General features: G+C 37.1%; 1 protein-coding gene across 9 annotated transcripts in view; it reads right to left on the bottom strand.

Annotated features, from left to right (window-relative positions):
* Positions 1-16,673, bottom strand: part of COL19A1 (collagen type XIX alpha 1 chain) — a 211,153-nt gene that overhangs the window by 159,300 nt on the left and 35,180 nt on the right. For 8 of the 9 annotated variants that reach the window (XM_074895826.1, XM_074895832.1, XM_074895830.1 and 5 more), the window contains 4 exons: positions 14,979-15,059; positions 12,823-12,948; positions 12,286-12,348; positions 1,947-2,000 (listed from right to left, as the gene is read on the bottom strand). In XM_074895826.1, the coding sequence (XP_074751927.1) occupies positions 1,947-2,000; positions 12,286-12,348; positions 12,823-12,948; positions 14,979-15,059 (324 nt within the window). The remainder of the gene's footprint in view (positions 1-1,946; positions 2,001-12,285; positions 12,349-12,822; positions 12,949-14,978; positions 15,060-16,673) is intronic. The other variant, XM_074895834.1, reaches the window with a different exon arrangement.

Below are 16,673 nucleotides of genomic sequence, written 5' to 3'. Positions count from 1 at the left end.
ACCAGCAGTGACTGTCTGACATACTCCATGGATTTTTATTCCACTTTCTAATAACTTTTCAGACTGTTTAAATCATGTGGCAGAGTGTTCGAACTGTAATCATGTAATAGGAAAAACGAGCCCTTTCTATCCTTTTGGAACTTGCTGTCTGAAAGGTTTGACATTCGAGTTCGCACACTGAAAAGGCAAGTAAAATAAAGAAATCCATATTAATCTTTTCTGTTCCATTCATGACTGCATAAAGCACAGAACAGGGCATATTTCATCTCAGTTGTGCCTTTTTCAAATTGAAGTCCACATTGTCACAACTTAATTGGAAGATGCCCAATGCTCTTGATCACTCTCAACACCTCCTCTGAACCTTTTCCAGTAATATCAGATACACTTCGATATGTGGGAACCAGAACTGCATACATCATTCAAGATGCAGCAAAATACGGTTTCATTAATAATAGTGACACTAAAATGCTTGTGCTTTGTTCGCTATTCTCTTCCTAATAATTCCTAAATTCCATTTCTTTAACTAGTACTTAGCAGTGAGTGTATGTTTTCATCGATCTGTAATTCCAAGACCACTTTCCTGAACAGTAACAGTTAGTCTGGAGTCCAACATGAAAAATGTAGCATTTGCTTTGTTTTCCCTGTTCCTCTGCATCACTTTACTATAACTTTCTGTGACTTTTACATACCACTTTATGGTTCAGTCCCTCAATATTGCAAAGTCCTTTGAATATCTTTGCAGCCTCCTCTCCGTTTTTCTACTACATATAACTTAGCATCAGCAGCAAATAGCATTATTTTAACTCACCTCTTTGGTAATATTATATATTTACCTCCCGTTTTTTTAAAAAAAACCCCACAATTTGAGACAGAAATGGTAAGTAAAAAGACAGATTCATAATTCCGTATCTTGTTACAGATTTTAAATCTGTCAGTTGAAGTGAAACTCTGCTTCTTTCAGTACTTTGAAATCTGGATAATTACAAACTAAACTAAACCTTCTGACATTACTAAAAAACGTTGCATACACATGAAAACAGCATGTCAACCAATAAAGTGCAATATTGAAATTCTAAGCCTCTCACTGAAACAGCTGCCTTTAAAAGGCGTACTTTTTATGGCACTAAAAGAACAGACACTTCAAGTACATGATGAAAAGGAACCTAAATTGACAGAATTGAGGGTTGAGAATTTAAATCATGATGCTAAAGATACCACTGGAAAAAAAAAAAAAAAAATCAGTGAAGTGCACTAACACATGTATCTGGAGAGTTTAATTCGTTTATGTATTAACCGTCTTCCACGTATATGCAGAAAATCTACTATTATTTCAACTGTTACTATGGAACAGAAAAAAAAAAAAAATCAGGAAAGGCCATATGAGTAGAAACTCTAGTAACACACAGTTTCCTCAGTGTTATGAGGGCTGTCTTCTATACTGAAGATGCTGGATATTAGACTAGTAGACTTCCTCTGAACTCAATAAACATGTACAGCTGCCTTAATTTGCACACTGACATCCTGAAACGAAGTGAAAATTACCATTTTGAATACACAGGTAGGCTGACATGGTTTCTTAGCTGTGGCTATTCCCAAGTCTTTGCTTAGAGGTCAGTGGTGGGTATCTCAAAGCTCTACCAAGTGGCTCATCAAAAGCATAAGAGCTCTTTTCCAGGCTTGCAGACCACAAAGTGCACAGCTGAACAAGTGGTTTCCTTTGGTTCTGCATAGCCACCCCTTCTAGGGAAAAAAAACTAAACCAAACAAGCACATCTGCAGAGAATACTGGCATGTGCAGGTAAGATGCATGGCAGTCCAGGTAAGAGAAATTCATTTTTTAACAGAAGTGTTCTATCATCCCATTTCTGTACATAATTACAGATAAGCCACTGACATAATGATAACTTCCTGTGAGTCAGATTACATATCTATATACAAGAACATACCTTTTCGCCAGGAAGACCAGCAACACCATCCTCTCCTTTTGCACCCATTTCACCCTAAAAAACAAATTACTCACTTAGAAATTTTAAAGACTTCTAACGTTAACAACAACCACTCAGGTCATATCTGATTCAACAGAAAAGCATTTTCTACCCTGTTTTTGCCATGCTTCGTAATGTAACCACTGTGGAGGAGGATGCCTTACATGTAACACTAATATCAGACAAAATAAATACATTTTAAAACACCTATAAAGTCAATTAAGACCCTCATCTGAAAAATACTTGTACATGCACATTTCCATAAAAAGCAGGTCTGTTAATTTCAATGGAATTCACTGTGACAGTAAAGCCAAGTGGGTCCATTTTCACCGGGTTGTGTGTGTTCCACACTGAGAAAGCTCAACATGTAATACAAGTTTGTTTTGTCTGAAAGTCATGTGCCCACAGTATTTTTAAAGGACACTATCTAAATTCAGTTCCTCTCTCCCTCCCTTTTATCCCCTCAGAGAAACCAAACCCCAAACCATAAGCAATCTATAAGAAAAATTTAGTTTTAAGAGACAAATGACTTATTGATCAGGTGAGGTATGGAAGATCCCAGCAGCTGGAAATTGGACCATGATTCTTAAAAATGACTGAAGAAAACATCAAACAAATTTTGCTTAATAATGTCAAGTATAAGAGTTACAAAGTTTAAAATAAAAATTGGGTGGATGTTAAAAGGATATAACAAAAGTGCTGAAACCATATTATAATCTTCATTTAAAAACAAAACATTACGTTTGTCTACTTGTACCAAGAAGAGAATGTTCTCTAGCAAACAGAAAATACCACAGTCTTTATTTGGAATAATCCAATGCTTCATGAAGAAAATATCACTGGTTTGAAAAGAAATAACTATCAAATTGTTCTTTTAGAGAAAGGGTTGCACGAAGAAGCAGAAGAGTCATATTTACACAAGTAATAGGTTCCTAAAATAGGTTGTAAGGCTAGGTTTGGAGCCCAAATATAAAACTGCAAACCCAAAAGCCCCTACTGAGGAATTAGTGCCCCAAACCTCTAAACTCACAAAGACCATAACTTTTTAAATAGCAGGATCCTGGAAACTCATAATTCTGATATTCAGCATAAGCAGAAACTTCTCGGTATTAAACAAAGTTCATCTGTTTAGTCAATAAACCCACTCTGCAGTAACAAGTATTAGTTTCTTACAATCTTCCCAAATAGGAGACACACACAGTGCTGCCGTGATTTCTTCTTCTGTTACATATAGGACAGGAGGCGCTTAACAGTGTATCAGAAAGGTTTTGTCTAGGCCCCAGAACACGCATGTTCTGTTTCATCTGCAGCCTGTGAGTGCACCCAGCCTAAAGCCCCACCTGCCTGCACTGCTGATGCCTGCGAGCGAACTGGTGGTCATGGCATCTAAAGTTTCTCCAAAGTTCACAAGAGGAACAATAGGAACTGCACAAGTGAAATGCATTCCAGCAGCCTGGGGTCTTTCCTGAGAGCAGAGACCAGGTTCATATCTGGATGCATTTTACCGTGAGACCATCCCCACATGAAGTGCATAACCATTTCTTAAATTACAATTTAAGTTATCTCCATCAGGTTTAAAGTGATCTTAATGTAGTTATGGTACAATAACATCAGTTAGGTATCCCAGAACTCAGTATCAGAACACAAACACTGCTGTAAAGCTTGTTTAAAAAAATAAAAACATAAAAAACAAACCAAAAAATCCCCCCCCTAAAACCCCACCAGAAAAAAAAGAAATCTGAAAGAGCTTCATAGACAGAATACTGTAGTACCCGTATCTTTTCAGTATAAATGTAATACCTCTGTTCTGAAATGAAGGTATTAACCTTTCTGAAGTAAGGAAAAGAGCAGTAAGATTGGAAAGTAGTAGCACATAACAACAGTATTTGCTATACCCCAGAACAGCCATTATAAGAATTTTAATCCCTGGTAGAGGAAGGATTTATAATATGTGTTTTTCCTCAGCACTCCCTCTAGGCCGGCACACAGCAGCTACTGACTCAGCACACTGCACTCTGAGATGCTTAAATCTCCTTATGCTCTACCTTGGGAGTCTATGGATTGGATCCAGGGCCCTAGATGGCAATCTCAGTTAAGTTCTCAGAATTCAGTATTTTTGTCTCTAGCCTCAAGAGAAAAAAAAAGGTAAAAAACCCCCACACCACCACACCCCCCCTCCCCAAAAAACCAAAACCAAAGTTTCCTCATTACCTTTTTCTAAAAGCAGAATGATGTGTCCTAATGACCATTACCATAATTTTGAACTAAACTGTCATACCTTAATACTACTGTTGTTACTTCTTGCCTACCATAAAACTTACCTACCTTCCTTGCCCTCCATTTTAATTTCTTAACAGGTATTCACAGAAACCATCATAAAAATAACTGCATGTGCACAGCCTGGCTCAAAACTCCTTTGTTTATAACACATGAGCTAAGCAAATCAATCAAAATGAGTGACTGTCTGGCGCAGAGTACTATTCCAGCCATAAGTTTAAATCACTGCTTAGAAACTACAATGTTCTGGAGGAGCATATGAGCTATCTCCTATGTCCTTTTTATTCACATATTGGAATGGTCCTTAGTTAGCTCTTGTCTCAAAGGTAGACTAAAATCCTGTGTGTGTGAATAGCATGAACCTACTGGCACTATGAGGGATAAAGAAGCAGGACTGACCCCTGGTTACCTTATCTAATCACCCACAGAGTGACTCTCTTATCTATGCACGCGCTGTTCCCTTATGCTGCTTGACAGTATTTTAATAGACCAGAACCACTTTGTTACATTCAGCAGTGTATTTTTATAATACTGCATAGTCTAAAATTACACAGCCTGCTACAGGCTAGGAAGCCTTTAGCGTGTATGACTTACTAGCCAATTAACCAAGGTATGTTTATACTTCTGTTCCACTAACTGCAGACAGACTCCCCACCTTGAAGACAATTATTTTCCACTGCAAATTAGATCATAAAGTTCTGCTTCTATCTTGTAATTGTGATCTTAATGACCACAGTCTGAAAGATTCTAGTTTTTCATTATTTTATTCAATGACTTTAAAAATCAGATACTATAGTTTGTACAACCTGTAACAGCATTCACACAGGCAGCATGACAGAATAAAGAAAAAAAAAAAAAAATCGAGCAAATGCATTTTTAAGGGTTTTTTTGCCTTTTTTTTTTTTTAATAGCATTTTCCTTTGCTTCTGCAGATCTCAAAGTCCTCCACAAAAGTCAAAGACCATCCTGTTCTCTTTCTTACATAGTAGATGTCAAAAGTATAGAAATTGACATTAAAAAACTGGGTTCCTGACCACCAGGCCTATATCTACCCATACAGAAATCTCTTTTGTGCATTAACAAGAGTATTCTAACTCCCAACACACACTGCAATTGAGCTTTTTAAGTTTATGGAAATAAATCAGTGAGAACTGGAATAAAGAATCACATTTGCTTAGAATACCAAAGCAAACAGAAATATATGCTGCCAGAAAAGCTTCATAAACTGGTGAACACTAGCAGTACAATGCTGGCATTTATAGGTTATGAGGTACACTCAGTGTAACAACATTCAAAGGTAGTACCATGAGCTTTAAGTCTAATGTTAGGATTTTCTAGCAAGGGTACCAGTGAATATCCTTTTCAACTGAGCACAAGATACTTATTGAATAAAATTTTTAAGCCATTGCACATTTCTCTCGCAAACAATAAAATGGCTACTATATTTTTGACAATGTTCACTTTGATAAACTCATAAGCAGAGCAGAGCAGATACAGCAGAAATTCAGCTGGCTGAAAAAAAAAAAAAGAAAAAAAGCTTCTGTTTACTTTCTGTAAAGCCAAGCCAAACTAAATTCTTAAAAAGATTGCAGACAGCAAACATGCTTCTTTCCAATGATACTAATCAGCATTCTATCTGAAGTGGAAACAATTCTGCACGTCTGAGACCACCTGCAGTATTACACTTGTGATCGTTTTTTCACATTAATGATTCAGAGAGTTTCAGTAGCACTTGACCTTTACCTCTTTATTCAATGCACCTGTCGTAAAAGTAGAAATTATATGCTAGTAGCAGATGTGAAATACAGTACCTTGATTTCTATACCACATGTTACTATTGAAAAGGCATGTATAGCAAAGGTAGCCTAAAGCCAAATGTGGGGATAGAGAGAATGACAGTGATAATTATTCATTAATAAATTACGCTCCTTTCTCATATAAAACCAAAAACCAGTCTTATAAGAAAGCATTTTATTTAAACACCTTATTTTTTCTCTTAAATTGCAAATCTATTTAAAATACATTTACATTGTGATATGGAGTGGGATTAACTTGACACATTAATATTTTAACTAGAAAACGAAGTCTACAAGGTATTTTGGGATGAGGAAAATATTCTCAGCAGGGTTCTGCACTAACCAGGTACAAATGATGATTTTAATACTAAGATAAAAGCAAATGCACTTAGTGAACAGAAAGAATGACGTTAGAATGCATTACAACATTGCTCTTGTCTACAACTGGAACATATTAGTTCAGATAAAACAAGCAATCTATGTCAGTTGTCAAAACATTCCTTAACCAAAATCAGTTTAGGTTTTATAAGATTTGACTAAGTAAATTAGCTTTTCTGGTTTTCATCTCTGCATAGTTATGTGTGCCAATAGCATCAGAAACATCCAGGTAAGAAAACGTGTATTATTATCAAGAAAGAAATACCAGCACACTCTGAAGAGAGTTGTTCCCAGCAGTTTACCGGCAGGGTTTCCAAAAGTGCTAAAGTTGAAGGTGAAAGAGGTACTGTAGAGAAATCATCCTTTATGCTAGATCCATTATCTGTCTGATTACTGTCAGAGACAGTACCTCTAAGAAATTATGTAAGCTAAAATTTAAAACTTAGATGTACAGACAGGTAAACAGTTCTAATAATTATAAAATGGTGCTAGAAGTATTTAGACCTGTAAAAAAAACCCAACCTCATTAGGAATGTTTAGTTGATGAATACAATAAATTCAAATTTGGAGAATTTGCCAAGGGTGAGAAAGAAAACTAATTCCAGGGTTGGTATCACTCCAGGGTGAGTGGTACTCACTGGGAGAGAAGCAGGGAGCATATAGCCCAGGAACTATCATCCCTGTTATTTCTAGTAGAAGCCCACAGCTGTGCACAGACGTGGCAGTGCAGGGCCTCAACCTCGCCATGGCCTGAGCTGGGTGTTGCTGTTTGAACCCCTGTGCTAGAGCCAGTGGCTGCTGCCTCCTCTGCTCCAGCCTCAGCTGGGGTGGGGGTGACATCCCCCAACCCTCTGAGCACCTCAGAGTGCTGATGACTCACTGTCACCCTCTCCACTCCCTTCTGAGGAGGACTTAAACTGCCATCCTCAGGACTGAGATGGAATACCAGAAAATGGTGAACATGGTAACATAAGAAAGAGGTATATATTTAAGACTTTTTTTAAAAAAAAAAAAAAAAAACACAATTAAATAGCATTACTAATATTTTTCCTTATTAATTTGATAACTTGGACTATTACATGGTTAAAATGTTAAGTAGGACTATCAATAAATTCTTAACTTCATAGGCATGGAGCCTTCCCTTCTGCCCATTTTAAGATTTTAGTCTACCAAGTACATTGGCAGTTCCTGACACTGGTATTACTGATGGCCAGCTGTATTTTACCCCAAATTTTTCTTTTTCATGCATTCCAGATTCTAGGTACCTATCTGCAACAAAACATCTGCAATAACCTCTGCAACAAAAATTGGACCAGAAAGGAACCATTCTCAAGGCTGCATAACACAATAGATATGCCTCAGGTGGAATCTGGTGGATCTCGGTTATAAGAGGAATGACAGAGGAGGAGGAAAGGAAGGCTAGCAAGGAAAACACCTCATTTGTTATCTATGAGTTCTTTTTTTTTCTTATCATTCTATTACAAATATTTTCCTAGTGCAACAACATATTGCATAAATCTATCTCTACCAATCCTAAAATAGCCTTTTAAATGTCTTTGTCCTTAAGTAAAATGTAAATTAATGCAGCTCACTTGAATAGTAACAAATTTCTCCATGGTGTACATCAACAGGTACTTCAGTGTTTGAAAACACTCTCCCTCTGGCTTTTTGTTCTTTGCTGTACTTAGAGCATTAACCACAGACCTGTTAACACAGCTTGGAATGGTTTAATATTATATCAAAACATTTAATTCGTTTTGGATTTCAATTTAAAATTTTTCACAGGCACTAAGTTTGCTTAAGAGAAATAAAGATAAAAAAATTAACATACCATTACTTTTTTTAGCCTCTTTGATAGAGAAAATTAATTTGTATGTTCAGTATATAAGTAATCATTCCAATTACTGTGATCCATACTCTGAATAATTTATACATACTGAGAACAAAACAGGACCTTCACATCGTGATCAAAAGACATTTGCTAACAGCGAATGTTGTAAGAGTCTGAGTAGCTATATATCATGCTGAAGTAGGAGAAATAACTTCCAAAACATAAAATGTGGCAAATTTCTCACTGAGCTCAGCAGAAGAGGAAACCTGGCTCTACAGAACTGATCAGAATGTGTTAAATCACAGGAGACTTCCATCTGACTTGTGACCACTTGAAACTTGTGAAATACACTGTGCTCATAACGAAGCCACCATGACAGTAACATGGCATATCATTCAGGGATAATCTAAATTGTAGACTTGACTGCTGCTGCCTCAGTTTTCATCCAACAGGAAAAAGCTATCAGGCAGTCCAAAAAGTCTGTTTCGGGGGCAGAGATCAGTAAGCAGCAAAGTTGGTCCTGGTGACGTTTTGAGTCTTAATTATTCAGATATTAAAGAACAGGAGGGTGTCCCTTGCTGCAGACTGCTGCAGAAGCTGATCTTCCAGCAAATAAAATCCTACAGAGCAACCATCCCTGGATCCAAGCTTGCAAAGGAAACAAAAGGGACAGGGGCTACTGCCCTTGAGGCAGTTTTTGCTACACAGTAAGTGGAGTATGGTACCAAACTGAACAGTCTGGTCATTCAAAAATGGAGACAGTCTTGTAACTGATCAGCTTCTTCACCCCGAAGGACCAAAGATAATATATCTATTGTTGAGTGAAAAACTATCCTCATTAATGTCCTCATAAAGCCATAATGGAAGGCCAGGCATACAAACATGAAAGTCATTCACACAAATTGAATACTTTTGATCAGTGATGTTCCTGTACATTCAGATGGACAGCTTGTCAGACATGCATCAATATTTGCATGAATGCTCATTCCAGTGACAATAGGGCACTTCAGTCATTTGGATCCATAATACACTTTGGACTTTGGCTCAGACCCATTCAGAGGTAGTAAGATAAGACAAGAGTACAGCCAAGTGTACAGGAATGAAGTGGAAACAGGCAAACAGTTAAATTCAAAATGGCTAAAAATGGCTTATCAGGTATTATGTTTTGTACTGGTGGTAGCTTAGATATTCCTGAACAGGCAAAAGAGAGTCTGATTTTAGGGAAAAACTACGTTATATTGAAGAGACGGGCGGTTTTGGGGGGCTAGAATATAGCCTAACACCAATTTGTGTGGAGACTTTCTTGCCAATCCCGTATCAACAAAAAGACATGTAAATTCAGTCATACCATTAATTACTGTGGATGGAAAATTGGAACAAGACAACATACAATGAAAGGATAAGGAATGTTATGCTGAATAAGAGAGAATATAGACAGGTACAGAAATTTCCTAGGAAAGAACCTAAAAAATTAACATTAACTTGTTTTCACTTGGATGCCGCCACAGCAAGGACATTTAAATATAGTTAATTGGATGCTAATATGATTTAGAAGCAAAAGAAAGCAATAAAATGAGGAGCTGAGCATAAGCAAAGTGGGAAACATAGGCTGAAGAACCATGAGACAACTTACAGAAATCCCATTTTTTTGTGACTGGCCAGCAAAGCCATTGAAAAACTGCCTACTTCATGTGTAACGTATTACAAAACATCCAACCACAGTCTGTTACTCTTCTTTACATAATCTGGCAATAAATCATGTATCCTGCATGTCTGGAATGGTCTGGGATCTTGCTGCCTCTCCACCTTTAATTATTAATGTAACAATGCCGTCACTGAGGGCAAGCATTACTAAAAACTTGCATAAATGCAAATGTGAAGCAAAAATGGCACTAAAGCCTCAGAGAACATGGCATACAACTCCATCATGGTAGGCACTATTCAAGGCAGTATTCGTTTGCTCCCAAAGGTCAACAGTGAGATCGTCCTTTTAATCACAGCAGTAACATGCCTTCCACCATCCCCAAACAAAACTCAAAAAACCTCCCACCTTAAAGCTAGGAAGTTGCAAGTACGGGTCAATTATAAGGACAGTCTAAATTAAGCAGCTTTCTAGCTGTTTGTTGTACTACCTATGACTTTAACTTGCTGATTCATAGAATTTTGTGAATTGACATTCACAAATGTCAGTTTACTATCATTAGGCTAAGCTGTTGGATGCACATAATCCTGCTCAGGCTCTAAACATTCAGTGAAGTATCAGAGCGGCTGGGGATAAACAGATCAAATTTGGATTTACAGGTAGTAGGCCACTACCCCAAAAACATCTATTTGTATAAATCATGAAAGATTTATTTTTCATGAATCTCAAGCTTAAGAATTTTCAGTTTTACATCTAAACCAAAAATTTTTGTAATTACCAACTACGTCAGACACAGACTTATGCAATTTGCTATCAGTGATGCATAGAAGCTGAAAGGGTTGATGCATTGAAGATGACCGTTGGATGGTTTTTTAATCAATGCAATGAGGGTTTCTTTGTAAAACGATCAGGAGAACAGAACTGGAGGTGACCAGAGGCACCCAACATGCTTTATTTTATTTTGAGGTACTATGCTTAGCATAGTAAATATTGCTAATTAATTGGCTGTGAGACAGAATGGTAAAAAATGAGATTTCTGAAGTCTCCTTTCTCATCTTAGTAGCAGTAATAGTCTAAATGGATCATGTCAGGGGCAGAAGAGCTAATGCACAAATAAATGCTAGGAAACCCCTTATGTTGGTAACATAGGCTAACCCTGACAGATTTCCTACGTACTCAGACCTGGGATCAGCAAAATTTCGTGATTCAATTTTCAAACTGCCAGCAAACCCTCTAGGTTCAGCTAAGCTACTGAAACTCACATCCTTGAACTTATTTTTCCACCTAGGAAAAAGACACAACTAGTATCAAAAGTGAAATATATACTGGAGGGGAGGAGATGAGGGGAAAGACATTATCAAGGAGTTTACTTAATTTCAACTGACTGTGTGGATAAACCCTCTCAGAATTGGACCTATTTCAGCCAGCTACTGCAGTCCTAGGTACAGTGCTGGCTGTCTTCACAAACTATTTCTGATCATGTATTAAAGAGTGTGCTGTGAGGTAGGATGATGGGTTAGGACACCTCCATCCTAACCTCTGGATTAGGACATCCCACCGTCCAGGTATCTTCCTCTCATAGCATTCCCTGAACTCAGAATTTCTATCTACTGTTGTTCTAGCCTATTTGCAACAGTTTATTCAAGTTGTCCCCTCTATCAGCACAAGAAAAACACATTTCCAGGCATGTCCTGATCCAGCATCCTCCAATCAAATTTAGGGAATAGAGTGTGAAAGGAAAACATACAATATCCTGACTTTTATTATTAGGAAACCCCCAAGCTAAGTAACACAGGAATGTCATGATAAGCATAACAGAATAAAAATACAGAACAGGTCCGAGGAAAGGAGCACCAACTCGACTCTCCTAGGGGCTTGTCAATGTTAGGTCCCTCCCTCTACACAGTTAAGAAAGTTTCAGGTAAGAATGATGTCAAAGAATATACAGTGCTGAGGTCATATGAGTGAATTCATACCCCCCTGCTGATGACTGCAAGGATGAATCCACTGCACAGGATTCTGTCCATCAGCAGTGATGTACACACGATATCAGAAAATCCTTGTCACAGACTACATACATGACCTCTTTATTTTGGATAAGGGTAACAGGCAATGGGACTTGATGAGAAGGTTGGGTAGGCATGTGATTCCCAGGCAGGCAAACTGTTTCATGGAGTTGATGAGGGGACCCCAAAGTGCAACAGCTGTAGGCTGCCTGGCAGGAAGCCTGCGTGCAGAAACAGAGACTGACTGACAAACAATTTAACCTGTTACAAGGAGATTCCTTTAAGGAATAACAAAGCCCCTGAAGTTTCTACTTAAGAAAGATAAGCCAAAGATAAAGATTTGAAAGAGAAGATTCAACTGATATTTTACCTTTTCACCTTTATCGCCTTTCTGGCCTGGCAAACCAGCTACACCTGGCAATCCTGCTTCTCCCTGGTTTTAAAAGAAATCAAAGATCAACACAAAAGTAGATCCAAAGTATGTATTTTTTTTTGTTTCCTTGTCTTTGTCACAAAAGTCTAACAAGCCAATGGCTCAGAATAAATATAGTGCAACACCCAGGAGAAGCACTTAAATAAAATGGTTATGTAGAAATAATTTATTCTCAAGTAAAACCATTTACACTACATGTAATGCCTAAATATAATTCTCATTTTTACCATGAATCTTTTTTTATGGTGTGTGTTTGAATAACTAAACCTTATAGATCCCTGCAACTCTAAATTAACTAAGTCTAAAAAGTACTATTTCTTAAGTGGGAAATACAATGTAAGTACATTACAACACTACAAATCAGCAACATATTCCTCATAACTACAAAAAATACCAAACACCCTTTTTGGTTTTTTGATACCTAGCAGGATTAAACAGCATGATGCACTAGAAAGCAATAGGAAAACCTCATACTTTATTTGGAAAGCAGTGGCATCTCTCTCCAGATTCTTGTTGCATTCCTGGAAGTGTGTATATTTTACTGACATGAACAGTCACTGGTGATGAAGTCGTAGCAAGCAACCTCTCCTCACGTGGGCACTAAAATAAAAAGATTTTCTGACTTTCAGTCCACTTTGGTTAATAAATAAACATAATCCAAACACTATTTTAAAGTTATTTTCTGTTTTAATATTCCTATACACACCATACTGCAGAGAAGCCACAATTGGCAAACAGAGGAAAAAGTTGTAGTAAAATGAAGTCTAGACATTGTGATCCTTCTGTACTAAAATCAATGCCAGTTAAAATTGATCTGATCTACTTCTTTCTTACAAAACAGCCCAGACAAAGGAATAAAGCCTCCTGTAATTAGAAGTAGTAAAGCAGAAAATGCCCATGGGGAAAAAGAGAGGGTACTTCGTCTCATACTGAAATGCTAAATGTCAGAGTGCGTGTGAGAGAAAAACTCTGTCGTTCTTTTGTAATAAAAGACTTTGGGCATGCACAGTTTGGAAACAAACAAAAAGCCCTGAAGCCAGTATTCATCTGTCCGTAACTCAGGAGAGCTGAGCCAACCTGAAGCTATACTACAGGACAAGTCAAAAGAACCTGACAAATTTCAGAAGCTCTCATCAACATGTAATGAGGTCTCCTGTGAGCTTTCTGTCAAAGAAATTCCCATAGGATTTACAGCTCAGTGTAGAAATTTGTATCCAAAAATAAATCTATTCCCTTAAATTGCTGAAAATGTAACCTTTATAATTGGTAAGGAAGTAATGAAAAAATAAATCATAAAATGTAATGCTGGTTTCAATATAAAAGTCACTAACAGGTAGGCCACCATTTTTTACATCTCCAACATGACAGAAATGAATCTGATGGTGCTTTTAGCTATATAGTTGAATGAATGTTTCAGATGCAATTAATAGAGTCTATCCTTGATCTTTTTGTGTTCATATATAATCAGGATTTGTTTTGGTTTTGCTTTTTTGCTACTGTGTCAGAACTGTTAAATTAGTTGTATTTCCGTGCACTAAGTGGAAGCTACAAAAAAAAAATTCCATTCGTTTCACTTACTCATGAGCTTATGAATTCAAGAGAAAGTCTGCACTATTATCACGAATATATTTTGAAATATATTTGAACAATAAATAGTTATTTAAAATTGAAATTTCCCTTGATAAATTAGATCCAGCCTCTTTCATGCTTCTGAGCACCTATCAGATGTCAGGTCCCACAGTTTTCTGCTCCTCTGTTCTTGGGTAGCTTTATCCTTCCATTATAGCTAACCTTTTCTCTCACGTCTTTGCAGATGGAATCAATTAATCCTTTTGCACTCTCTGGGTCTTTTTTGCTGACTGCAGGCTGGGTGGTAATGGTACTGCCCACTATCTCAGAGGACCGTGCTCTTACAGACTATTTATAACGAGCAGACCAGTATTTTAACATATTTTCTTAGGGTGTTTTTGTCATTTATTTTTTTTTTCTCCAAATGGGCTTGATTCAGCAAAATAATCATACCTGAAACTTGAAGTATTACAATAGTTCTACTGTCTTTCAGTTTACACTGATTCTGTCTATCAAAACAAAAGGGAAAAGTGAACCCTCTAAACTATATCAATGTTTTCCCTTATGTTAAACAATACATACATCTCAGCATGTGCATTATAAAGAAGAAAGTATTCATTGAAACAAGGGAAACACCCTCAAGACCTTCCTATTTTTCTTTCCTTCCACTGTAACTCTTTCACAGGCTTTGTTTATCATCTGTAATGCTTCACTGGATGCAACTGTTATTGAAATGGCCTCTGTTATTCGACACCATCCTCAGGTCATCATAGTGATTTGTTTACTACTCTCTGAGACTTCCTCAGTTACTAATTAGATATTAATCAATGTTAAGAAATGCATTTTAAAAGAAGTAGCAACACCTAGTGCCTTTTACTGAAGTTCCACTGTGCCATTTAGTTAGGCAGCAAGAAACAACATACCATGACTCCAGATAAGAGGATCCATTTTTAGGAGGTAATTAATCTAACACTTCTACTGAAATTTCTTTACAACTCTAGTAAGAAACAGTGAAGCAATTTCTTTGGTATTAACATTTACATTTAAAAAAAATAACTTACAAGGTCTGCAGATATTTCACAACATGTATCTTCTGTTGCAAGTTTTGGATTACAATAAACTGTTATGCGGTGAAGTTCAATCTAGTAAGAAATACAAAAGAGATTAATATGACACGTAAAAATGTGTTACAGCATGCATTTTCTTATCTTGGCATAATGAACCTTCTCTGTGAAACAATGCGTATTTCTGAAATGCTGAAAAGAGACTAAACCAAAACAATTACACAGCTCCTCACTTGAGGAACAAATTATGCAGTCTATTACTTTGATGTGAATCACATTTTAGATTTATCTTTATGGAAACTGCATCCCTCTGTACTGCCCTTGCTATATTATGTACGAATTTTAGCCCTCTAGACATCTACAAACCTTCTTTTCAGGAATGTAATTCTCTCCAGAAGTGAACTAGAGTAAAGGTTTGATAAGCTCTCTCTCATATACATCTTCTATTGCTTTGGACAGAGCTTTGCCTGGACTTTGCACTAAATCATCTGAAGAGTAAAATATCACAAATTCTTTACGTAAGGCTTCTGTTCTGGAGATTTTTGGGTGGACTGGTGAGATGAAAAGCATCTAATTTTAACTACCTAATCTTGCCCTTGTATGTCCCTTTCTGCATCTGTCTTGTATCTTACTCTCTCCCTTGCACTTGGTATTGAGAAAGTGACTGTTGGTACAGGATTCACTCTCCTGCCTTTGTCAGCTTTATGGCCATCATTTTTTTCCTGAAAATGTCGAAATCACAATTAACAACTTCCACTCAGAATTATCCAGCCCGTGCCACGCAACCAACACAAGATAAAAAGAATCTGCTCCTTCTCCTGCATGGTACTTGGAAATTAGGAGACAGTACATAGATTTCAAATAAAGTTAAACTCAAGTCTTAGAAAATAAAATGAAGCATGAGCTTGGCCCCATGAAATAAGAGCTCAGAGTCAATGCCAAATTGTTTAGTGCCTCACAGGGCTGATTCCTCCCACAATGCTAGCTTGCAGCTACAATGTGCTATCTTCACCTGGAACTGTACAGTGTACATAATATAGTGGTCACTATAAACTCCAAACCAGATGCTTTAAACCTGGTAACTGAATGTCAGCATACTTAAAACAAACTGACATTTCCTGAAGCTTTCAAATGACTTGCTGTGAGTTCTGTGCATGAGGAAACAGATAAGAGCATCTCTGGGACAGAACACAGCCCAGAATATTATGGAGTTGCTTTAGGTAACTCTTGGACCAAAGGCTACAGGAAACACACTTCCAACCATTTCCTAAACCCTCCCATTCAGAGGAGGGAGGGACAACTATGAACAATGTGCGCCTATTTCTGCATAGCTGAATCACCCTGGAATGTGATACAATCTTGATACAGAGGTAATTCTTAATTTTTTTGTGTCTCCCCTTTATCAAAGAGAGAAACTGCAACAGATGACTGATACGAACTTATAAATAAATCTCATAAAAATTCAAAGAAAAAATTACCACTGGAAGTCATCTCTAAATGTAGTAATAATATGTCTACGGTAACTATGTGGCTCTTATTCCAAAGCGAATACAGAAAAACAGACTCCTGAAACCAGGACAGAGTTTCTATAGTTACTTTGGTAACAGTAGGTTTGTCTTAGCAGATGTTACAGCACTGAATACTGTTTAGAGAAACAGACATAAGGAATTCAAATTATGAATACACACTCAA

This window comes from Athene noctua, chromosome 1, assembly GCF_965140245.1.
Source record: "Athene noctua chromosome 1, bAthNoc1.hap1.1, whole genome shotgun sequence".
Lineage (NCBI taxonomy): Eukaryota > Metazoa > Chordata > Aves > Strigiformes > Strigidae > Athene > Athene noctua.
The sequence above is the reverse complement of the archived record's forward strand: the minus strand, read 5'-3'. Positions and strand labels throughout refer to the sequence as shown.